General features: G+C 41.2%; 2 protein-coding genes and 1 long non-coding RNA gene across 3 annotated transcripts; 2 read left to right on the top strand and 1 right to left on the bottom strand.

Annotated features, from left to right (window-relative positions):
• Positions 1-1015: 1015 nt before the first annotated feature.
• On the top strand, positions 1016-3326 carry phlda3 (pleckstrin homology-like domain, family A, member 3). Its single transcript, XM_020635098.3, has 2 exons — positions 1016-1725; positions 2737-3326. The coding sequence occupies exon 1, from the start codon at positions 1293-1295 to the stop codon at positions 1719-1721; it is 429 nt and encodes a 142-aa protein (XP_020490754.1). The 5' UTR covers positions 1016-1292; the 3' UTR covers positions 1722-1725; positions 2737-3326.
• Positions 3327-6889: 3563 nt separating this feature from the next.
• Positions 6890-8457, bottom strand: LOC114920357 (uncharacterized). Its single transcript, XR_010667572.1, has 2 exons — positions 8322-8457; positions 6890-7759 (listed from the first exon to the last, which is right to left on the bottom strand). It is a non-coding gene; the product is annotated as an uncharacterized lncRNA (long non-coding RNA).
• Positions 7307-9734, top strand: tnni1a (troponin I type 1a (skeletal, slow)). Its single transcript, XM_029277580.2, has 5 exons — positions 7307-7456; positions 7715-7846; positions 8111-8200; positions 8313-8489; positions 9185-9734. The coding sequence occupies exons 1-5, from the start codon at positions 7400-7402 to the stop codon at positions 9287-9289; spliced, it is 561 nt and encodes a 186-aa protein (XP_029133413.2). The 5' UTR covers positions 7307-7399; the 3' UTR covers positions 9290-9734.
• Positions 9735-11067: the final 1333 nt, after the last annotated feature.

Below are 11067 nucleotides of genomic sequence, written 5' to 3'. Positions count from 1 at the left end.
CCCATCAATCCTCCATCGGGAGCTCTCGCTGGTGCTGAGGAGAGGTAATATGTGCGATAGGGGGCTTCTTGCCTATCTCCCCGAGGTCCCTGTGACCTACTCTTCTTGGCTCTTTGTAGTGATACCATGTATAAACCAGATTTATGTGCATGTTTGTATGTATGTCTATATCATAGACTGTAAAAATAACACATGGGAACATGTGTGAAGCCAACTCAACGCGTAAAACAGTGTAATGCCTTTAGAGTGGTTAAGAAAGAACTAAGTTTAAGAACATAAGATTTATTAAGAAGACCGAGGAAACCACTACAATTACAATTGAAATTAAAATAATTATTTCTATAGTTTTTTTTCTTTTTGGATTCACAAATTACATAATAACATGAGTGAAACTGTGTGTGTCCGTGTAAAGAATAGGGATGCAGTTTTGAAGGTGACGTGCTGTGTTTAAGTTTCAAGAAATGACATATGCACATTGTAATCATTCCTCTCATAACATTGCACTGACACATCACACTGCTGGGACAATAAGGAAAGTATCTTGTAAAGTTAGGGGAATTACAGCTTCACTCCACCCACAAAGCGGATCTGTCGCATAAGAGCCACATTGATCAAGTATTGGTAAAATAATAAAAGTCATTGTTTAAATGTTTTTCCCCTCTGGAGACTTTTAATATAACAGTGAAGTGAAACCCCAGTGGAATAAACACTTGCCAGGGCAGTTAAATGTGATGTAAGAAACGTTTTGTCCTACAGATTATTTAGTCAGACAGGTGTGTATGAGATTTGTTTCCTATATTGTCCTATCAGGTGCACTGTGATTGAATGAGGCTCAACCCACCTATCTAGCCTACAGTTGAATTCTGTTAACACGCAAACATCAAACAGTGTGCCATTAAAGCCAAACGTCTAGCCTATGTACACTCATGACACACACACACACACACACACACACACACACAAGCAGCCCGGATCTCCTCCTGCTGTCACCGGGAGGGGGCGGGGTGCAGTGTAAGTGGTGGAAGGTCCACTGAGGCGCCGGGCATGTTCAAACATATCCAGGCGGACCAGCCTACCAATCTCCACGGCATGTTGTCATTACGCACGGATTAGGATTTATATGCAGTCTGAATGAGCCCTTGAATCGGATATTATTTGTTGTAACGATGTTTTTTGTTTTTTTTAAGGCACAATTGACGCCTTCACAATAACAAGGAGTATGTACTGAATGGGTTAATCATTTCTGAAGACTTAGATTATATTCTGTCTGAAGTCTCCGGCTCTGCGTGGCCATGTCTCTCCCGACCAAAGTGATGAGAGACGGGATGCTGGAGAAGCGCAGCAGCGGGCTCCTCCAGCTGTGGAAGAAGAAGCGCTGCGTGCTCACAGAGGAAGGACTGCGTCTGCACAACTGCAAAGGCTCCAGCGGAGGGGCTGATGTTCCGAGCTCAGCGTGGGGCTCCAAAGCCAAGGAGCTCCGCTTTGAGCGCATGGCCACGGTCGACTGCGTGGAGTACAAGCGAGGGCTGGTGTACTTCACCGTGGTCATGGTGACAGGGAAGGAGGTTGACTTTCGGTGCCCACAAGAAGGGACGGCGTGGAACGCGGAGATTGCTCTGGCACTGGTGCGCTACAAGAACCTGCAGGCCGTGCAGACAGGGAGAAACAGGCACCTGTACTCAGCACACCTGGGGAGCACTGGGGAGGACGAGGAACTGTGACCTGGTAAGCCTTATTCCAGTGTAGGGAAATGAGGGAGTGCTGTTTTCAACATTTATCAAATAGTTTCTGAATGTAATAACTACACGTGTAAACTCATACTGTTTTTGTTTGGGCACCACACATCCTCATAGCTGTAATGTCTCAGATTCTCCTCTGACAGGTAAACACGATTCAAAGCGTCACTTTAGCACCTCAACTTTCAATGTACGAATTCTTATCCAGCTGTCAGCAAAGGCCCAAAAGTCTCTTAAAGGTGCAGTCGCCAGCTTCACTCATAATCTCCCTCCTGCGGTTGATGGGGTGCTAATGGTTACAAGTCGGTGCTCTGATTGGATGGAATGAAAACATCCAGACTCTTGGGGCTGAGGTGGCACATTGCTCAGAAGAACTCAGAACCCCAAAGCTAAACTGGTTTTACAAGTTATTTTTAAGAACCACTTCGGTTTTTAAATGTTCAACTATTGAGTCAAAGTCATGTCATATTTTCTACCCTCTGGTAATAATCAGCCTAAACTTTAACACCGTCTTCTTGCACTCCTGCTGGAGGACAAATTTAAGACGTAACGTGAGCCTGCAAAATAACATCTGCCTGCCTCTCCCTCACTAGGCAGCCAAGTATTTTTAAACACTCACAAACACTGCCCACATATGCATTTTAATAACGATTGGACATTTGGGTTGACCAAAGCTAAGCACCCCATATACTATCAGCTATTAGAGCACAATCACTGGCACCATGTGACACTGGTGTTATTTTCCGAAACTGGTCACTGAAAACTCAAATGTTCATGAACTGAGAGTCTGAACTATGAGCTCAGAGTCCAGGAATCCACAGCCCAGCTTCCTTAAAAGAGCTGCAGAAGTCAAGTGCCCAAATTAACCTAGTCTCTGTGGTTACAGTAATATAACTCACTACAAGCGCACTTAGCAGATTCCCAATCAGCTGCCACAGTGTCAAATGTACTCAGTGACAAAAAAATATTTAAATCTTTTTGTTGTTGTTGCTTTCTTCAGCTTTCATTCTTCCTGGAAATGGACCAATCAGAGCAGAGAAGAAGGGGAGAGCGAGGACAGCAGATCTATTTGCAAAGCCTGGTGGGACGACCTCACAGCTATCACAGAATATGGATTTAAGGAAGGAGAACATGAGTTACAGACGCGCTCATCTACTCACAATGTCAAACAAAGCATACGGATGTGATAAACTGTCAACATGGATGGCATGTTTTTTCTCATCTCTGGAGGTCAGTGTTGAGGCTGCCCCATAAGGAAAAGATGGCATCGTTGGGACAGAAACTGTGGACACATGTTTACCCCTTTGTGCCTTGATCTTTGGAAAGTCGTTATTTTGGCCATTATTTGTAGACATTTTCTAGCAGTGGTGAAACTGGAGTCACTTTCGTTTTATTAGCCTTGCTTTTTATGACAACACATCGTGTTAAAATCGCTTTGAGAACTTTTGTTCTAGACTTAACAGATCTGCATGTTTTCCAAAGCTTAACATGAAGTTTTTTGCTCATATCCATTGCACATTGTACAAATATATTTGCTGAAACCATGTACAGTATTACAACCTTAAAATATTAAATACGTTTTAAGCTGTAGCCCTGAAGTGCTGACATATTTAACTCAAGATTGTACTTGTTTTTTATATGTTCGTCCTCTACTTTGTCTGAAGCATATGATATCACTTAGAACAAAGCAGTCAGCTGTGATTCATTTAAGGTTAAGACCATTAATTGCTCATTTGTTTCCAGATGTGGTGTAACCTTGCCGTTAAAGCCTCTGGAAAACACAAAAACTGTGGCATTGCTCTCTTGCTCTTGTGTGAATGCTTAAGTCAGGACTCCTTTTGTTCGGAGCCATGTGGAGGACTAATGAGAAGAACAGTGAGCCTGAGGCATGTGCATACAAACAACCACCCACACACACACACACACACACACACATTCACCTACAGAGGTTTGTGTGCACACAAACCAGCATGAAATTCAGTGAGGCCTCAGCATCAGGAGACTCTTGTTAGCAAGGGTGAGCATATATTGTTCATTCAATCATCTTTGTGTGTGTGTGTGTGTGTGTGTGTGTGTGTGTGTGTGTGTGTGACTGTTTGTGTGAAAAATATAGCAGTCTGTGTGTGTTTGTGGGCATCAGTGCAAGTCAAGAATAAAGGCTCGATTGTGTACCGTCCTCTCTCATTACTGTGGAAAACCCCAAAGCTGGCCACACCACATGAGTCAGCAAAGGACCTGGAGCACTGCAAAGAGCGGAGACACCCTGTGACGGATGGCTGCTGGTTAAAAACACCGTGTGCAGTTAAGTGTGTGGGCGAGTGTAAACTTACAGAATACTCTATGTGAAGGGTACGAGACAATTTGAGAACTTAGTGGTGGGCATATCAGGGGTCCCTCCAGACTGTGTGCTCACGTTGCTCAGAGGAATGCCTTGTTTAAACATCACAACCACAGCCTAGGGTATCTGGTTTTCTCAGCAGATAAACACACATGTATGGTTATCTGCAATTTTATAAACCAGTTCCTAGCCCTCAGTGTAATGTTTGCTTCATGCTGAGATCATGTGGTGACATTTTGACAGCCATTAGATAGTTTATCAGTGCTTTTACAAAAACAAAGCACATGTGTACATTTCTTTGATAATGACCAACGATTGAAGGTTAAGATTGTTTTACAGGTCACAATTTCTTGTGAGGTTTACCGAATGGAGAGCTGCTGCTGTGTGTGTGTTTAACCACTAGAGGTCGGTCTCCCTTCGGTTGAGTGATAAGAATATCTGCGTGTGTGTGTGTGTGTGTGTGTGTGTGTGTGTGTGTGTGTGTGTGTGTGTGTGTGCGTGTGTGTGTGCGCGTGTGCCAACATGATCAATTGTATTAGGAAGTAACTTTCAATGTGAGCCATTAAGCTTGTTATCTTGATAACATTTTATGATGTACACTGAACAAATTAGACAGCCAAGAAAGGCAGCATGAGTGTGCAATTTGTGTTAGCTGTATTTAAGCACTGCGTTTTTAGAGGGTCTTTTTTTTTTTTTTTTTTTTTAAGGGGGGTGGGGTTATTTGTTCTGATAAATGTGTCAAACAGCTGTCATTTAAAGCTAATCCATTAGATGACAAGATAGTAAACACAAAGGATTCATTCTATGGAGAGTTTACTTCTTTGGCATTCCAGCTGGTTACAATTCCACCGTAGTCTTGACCGAAGTGGTACAGACGGACTCAAGTTATCTTTTGAGCCACGCCTCTAGTGAAGCTAAAAACACAGCATAACAACAAAGACACTCAGGTCAGGTGTTATACTCTCACTTTCTTCCAGCCATTTAAGTAACATATTAACAAGTGTGAGAGCTATTTTTTTTCCTATATTTTATGTAGTTTCAAGACTTTTTTAAGGTTTATTTTGGGGCTTTTTATGATTTTATTTTTAAAGATACAGTGGATAGAGTCAGGAATCAGGGAGAGAAAGTGGGGAATGACATGCGAGAAAGGAGCCACAGGTCGGATTTGAACCCAGGACGCCCACTTGTAAGACCATTATAGCCTCTGTACATGGGGTGCATGCACTAACCACCAGGCAACCGGCGCCCCTTCGCAGACTATCTTTGACCCGTATCAATATAAAACCTCCGGCCTGTACTTTATCGCCTGAGCTGTGTTCATCTTCCTGTCGTGCGAGGCCAAAGCTCCCAGCTCTAACTGTTGGTTATAATGAATCTTTCTGAGAGACAAATGGAAAGAGCAAGATTAGGCAGTAAGAGAGATGGGGTTTACTAATAATAGCCTCCACTAACAAAAGAGAAAGAGGGAGCCAGACAATGAGGGGGCGCAGTGGTTAAATAGAGGGACACCAAATTGTTGGTCTCATCTCTGATCTGTTCAACCCTGCCTCTGCCGCTGCCCCATCTCTCTTCGGCTCCTTCTCCTGACACTGGTAAGGCCCTTTCATGGTGGGGTATATAAAACTTTTTAGGGGAGATGCCAGGCCTGTTTCTTCTTTTTGTAAAAAAGTAGGGCACAAAAACTTAATTGTATGACATAATTGATGCATCATTTTGTCTTGTACAATCAGTTTTTGCTGACATTTGACTAAATAGACTTTGTATGTAATGGTTTATTCAATAGTTTTTTTCAGATAGTTGTAAGAGAACTGAAGATTTGTCTTTGCAATCTAGTAAAAATGGATTTGAATACAAAAAAAAATGGGTTTTATATAGTGTTCTAATGTAATGATGATGATTACCTCTTGTTCTTTGAGGCTGGGGCTGAACCTTAACCATAGATAAAATTATGAAATTATACAAACTAGTTGGTAAATATGTAGCCAAAGCAGCGCTTCTCAAATCTGAGCTGACAAACTCTCAAAAACACCTCAGGCTTTTTGTTTCAATTTCCAACTTGGCTGTACCACAGAGGCTCAGAAGCATCCATGAGTTACTGGCGGTAAATCTGTGATCCCGTCTGGGCAACGCCGAGCACAATCACCGTCCACAGCTGTCTGTCAGATGTCCCCCTAGTCTATTTGGGGAGACAGGCCACTCTAAATTCCTCTCCCTGAGATAATCCCGACGAGAAAGATGGGGATGAGACTCAGGAGAGATGTATGAGGGGTGGCTATCAAGCAGGAATTTTCCTAATCTGCTGGAGCAGCTCCTAACCCAATCATACTGGGAGGTCTTAGCTGGTATCAGTGTTAACTGGAACCAGCTTTTGAAATGGGAGAGGCACATAAAGAGAGAAAAGGGTGGAGGTGAAAAATAGAAGTGGGAGTGCTGTAAATTGTTTGTTGATTTCTTCAAAGGAAGAAGGGCAAGGGTGCTGAAGGAGGGAGAGAGTACGCTAATATGATGACTAAAGTGAAAACATGAATTATAGGGACGGGTTGACAACCAGCTGCACATTTTGTCATCTTACACGTGTCACAGATTTTACTTCCAACGAGTTCATAACTGTTTCAACTATGTCTACTTGCTAACCAGCCTTCATTTAAACTGATTTGATGTTTAAAACGCTAGGATCTCTCTTCTGTTCAGGGTTTCAGATGTACCCTGAAGCAACTCGAAGCTTACCAGACGACTTAAAGTAGTTTGGATGAAGTTACTATTACCTTATCCTAAGTTCTCTTTCTAAAAAATAAAAAGCCATGGGAAACTCAGGGAAAGTCCAGATTTTTTAATGCATTAAAGACACATCATTTTGGTTTGTGATCCATTCAAATAAGAAGCCAAACTTCCATGAAGAACTGTTTTGTGTGTGTGTGTGTGTGTGTGTGTGTGTGTGTGTGTGTGTGTGTGTGTGTGTGTGTGTGTGTGTGTGTGTGTGTGTGTGTGTGTGTGTGCGTGTGTGTGCGTGTGTGTGCGCGTGTGTTTCTGACATAATTCGTCTCTCTTCCAGTGACATCTCGTCTGCAGGATGCCTGAACACGTGTGAGTATTCTTTATGTAGACTCTGTTGTCATTAACAAACATAAACAAAGACAAAATCATTTTTTCTGAGTTTTGTTACACTAACATGTTTGGCCTTTAATTTTCTCTGCTTTAAATCCTTTCCATTTTTTTATTTTACAGGCAAGAGGTAAGAACTATTTTTAATCAATGACCATGATAATAGTATTCCTTGATTCTAAAATTATAATAATCAAATCAGTTAGGATTCATGTCCTGAATTATGTTCTCCATCCAGAGGAAACCCAAGATCTCAGCCTCGAGGAAGCTGATGCTCAAGGTCAGCAGAATCATTCACCCTCATTTCTTGATAATTTATTACATAATGTTTGACCACAGGAGGGCAGCAGTGGCCACATTCTGTTGAACTGTACTACGCTGGATAATGCTGATCAAGAGCGTGTGCTCTGAGAACTGAACGTTTGTATTTGCATGTTAAAACAATACAAGCTTGCTGTGCTGGTTTTGCTCGACAAGAGCAAATGTAAGGGCATTCTGTATTACACGGTGACATTTACATGACATCATATTCATGCAGAGTCTCATGGTTGCAAAGGCCAAGGAGGAATTGGAACAGGAGATCCTGGTTAAAGAGGAGGAGAAAAATAAGTATCTGTCAGAGAGAGCTCCTCCGCTACACATCAGTGGCCACAGTCTTGCACAGCTGCAGGTAACTTGTCCTCAGATCTCCACAATCTCCACAATTCCACAATTTATTTAAAATGAAAGGAATTTAGGGACCTTAAGCTTCTTCATGAGCATAGTTTCGAGAGAAAAATTCTCAGAAATGTAAAGACTTTAGATACACACATTTAGGTTACAAAAAACTACAGTATATGATAACAGTAAAATCTACCCTCATAATAATCATTACTACTAAATAACTATATATATATATGATTGTGTGTGTGTTTTTATGTGTGTTTATGTATAGGACCTTTGCAAAGAGCTCCATACTAAGATAGATGTGGTTGATGAGGAGCGATATGACATCGAAGCTAAAGTCATGCTCAACACACGTGAGGTACATGATACTTTCCCAGCATATCTCTGTGTGCTATTGGCCAAATTTAAAAATGTTAACCTCCTCATTAAATTCAATACGCTGCAGAAGTCATGTAAATGATCTGTTCCAGATTAAAGACCTGAACATAAAGGTGTTGGACCTCAGGGGGAAATTCAAGAGGCCTAGTCTTCGGCGCGTTCGTGTGTCTGCTGACGCCATTCTTCGCTCGCTGCTGGGCTCAAAGCACAAAGTCTCCATGGACCTCCGGGCCAACCTCAAGTCTGTCAAGAAAGAGGACACTGAGAAGGTGTGTGCATAAAAACAAGCACATACTCGCATTTAACACACACACACACACACACACACACACACACACACACACACACACACGCACACACACACACGCACACACACACACAAAACACAAAACACAATCAAACCAGCTCAAGAGATTTACTTTTTGTATGGCGAGGAAGAAAAGCAGCTACTGAGAAGTTTCAGACACTACATGACGTCAGTGCTTGAAGTGCCATAAGACACCTGTAGTGTGTGTTCATGTGTGTGAAGGGTGTGTTTGAGATACAGAGCAGTAGGCCAGCACAGGGCGGCTACAGTGTGTTTGTGTGTGTACAAGAGGAGGTACGGTACACGAGACAATGAGCGCATTGTGCACAGAAAAGTCGCTTTTGGTCAGTGAGTGTGTGTGTGTGTGTGTGTGTGTGTGTGTGTGTGTGTGCGTGTGTGTGTGTGTGCTTGCATGGATATGGATCCTTGTGTCTGTGAGAGTAATAGATGCTTGAAACCAGTTAAACTAGTGCAGTTATACAGCATTGTAATCTGGGATTCCCAGGTGACAACACAGGTCTTAAAGGCTTAGACAATAATTATAATAGGACGTTTTAACCTGCTCTAATTCACAGCCTCTTTATAAACAAAAACAAAGCCTGTTCTCATTCATTCATTCATACCGACTTTTACACCATATTCTGTGTCCTTCTGCAGAAGAGGCCAGTAGAGGACAGTGACTGGAGGAAGAATGTGGAGGCCATGTCAGGGATGGAGGGAAGGAAGAAGATGTTCGATGCCGCTAAGGGTCCTGCCCAGTAGACCCAGAAGGTGTCATGTGACATCACTTCTCCATCATCTAAATCAGTTTTATTTTCCATATGGTCTATTTCAGATTCTAAAAAATCTGTTTAACATTATCATTGTGGGTATGCTCCTGCCATGGAGGTTTTCTCTTATTTCGGTTAGAACTGATCAGTTTCCTGATAAATGATATGGTGTAAAGAAATCTTTATCTGTGTGCCGTGATGATTTATTTGTATTTATAATTGATTCACACCCATGTTGGACTTTCAGCTATGCAGCTTCTATCTCTAAACAACAAACAGAGACATTTTGTGACTCATAATTTGCCTTGACTTGGACATGTTAAACCGTAGCTTTTATATTCTTGCTTTCTGATTAACTGTTAACATGGTCTGTGATTTTGTGAAATGGCTGGATTTACATAAAAACTGTAACAACAATAAACTAATTATTGATCTTGTTTGTTTGTGGGTTTTTTTTTTTTTTTAATAAAGAAAACTGGAAATCTTCACCTTGCAAAGGATGAGTCTCATTTGCAGTGTGCAAGCTTTATATGTTAGGCGATACAGAAGAGATATCATAGCATTTCTTTGCAGTCATATGTAGAATAGATTTAAATCTATGGCTTCGCAGAGTCTTACTTTTTGGTGTGGGCTGATTGGCTCACCACTTTTATATGGACAGAAATATCTCAACAACTGTTGAATGGATTACTGTTGAATTTTGTAGAGACATTTATATCCCACTCAGGATTAATTGTAATCACTTTGGTGATCCGCTGACCTTTCATCCAGCGCCATCATCTTGTAAAATATCAATCTCTTTCATACTTAGGATCATATCCAAATAAGTGTTTGACTAATAACATTCTCATAAGATTCAGATGTACTTGCTCTACTGTGTTAGGTGCTAATTAGCACACGCTAGCCAAAAGGTGTGTACATCTAATGCATAAGCAATTCTGCAAGAGAGCAAACTTCTGCTGATATGCTTATGTCTGCCAGCTGCCCACACTAACATCCTGCGCACAGTTTTTTTTTTAGCTGCTGTCTGTTTTGCATACCCATAAAGCAGACTCAGAGAACTGCCTCCTTTATGGCACTTTAATCATAATTGTCTTATCAAGGTTGATGCAAACAGCTTGTGACACCAATTACAGTCACAGTTTCCCTCATGCCACAGGAGCATTTATATGAACACTGCAGCAGCATAGACACACAATCTTCTCTGCTGACGCATGCTTCACTTCTTAGGGAACATGCAAACTAGACACATGCAGTATGATAACATCTTAATGGTTCAAACTACAAGCAAGCCTTATTTAGTCAAGAGCGAACTTCTAGCCCAATTATACAAAGAATACAGGCTATCAGTATGAGCATCAAATGATACATTTAATCTTCAATTCTAAAAGGAGCTCACCTTCAATTGGCTATTGTGGGTCCACAGTCTGTGATACAGGTGGTACAGTCATGTGAGGTGGTGGGTGTGTTGGACTGAGTCTGGGTCAGAGTCCAACACCGGGCTACAGACAGGTGTGGCCTCACACAGCATTGAACACAGTCTGACTCACACTGTAGATAGAAAAAAAATATTTATACTATATATTTATATTAAATATATATGTTTTTAAAATATACTTTAAAAGTAGGCTAGCCTACATTTATCATTTAAATTCAGCTTTGTCATCCTTGTATTGTCCTGTCATTGTGATATTTTTATATTTTATATTTATTATATTATATATATATTTTATATTTATTTATTATTATTTTTATATATATATTTTTGTT

Source organism: Labrus bergylta, chromosome 12, assembly GCF_963930695.1.
Source record: "Labrus bergylta chromosome 12, fLabBer1.1, whole genome shotgun sequence".
NCBI lineage: Eukaryota > Metazoa > Chordata > Actinopteri > Labriformes > Labridae > Labrus > Labrus bergylta.
Note: the sequence above shows the minus strand (reverse complement) of the source record. Positions and strands in the feature narration are given on the sequence as shown.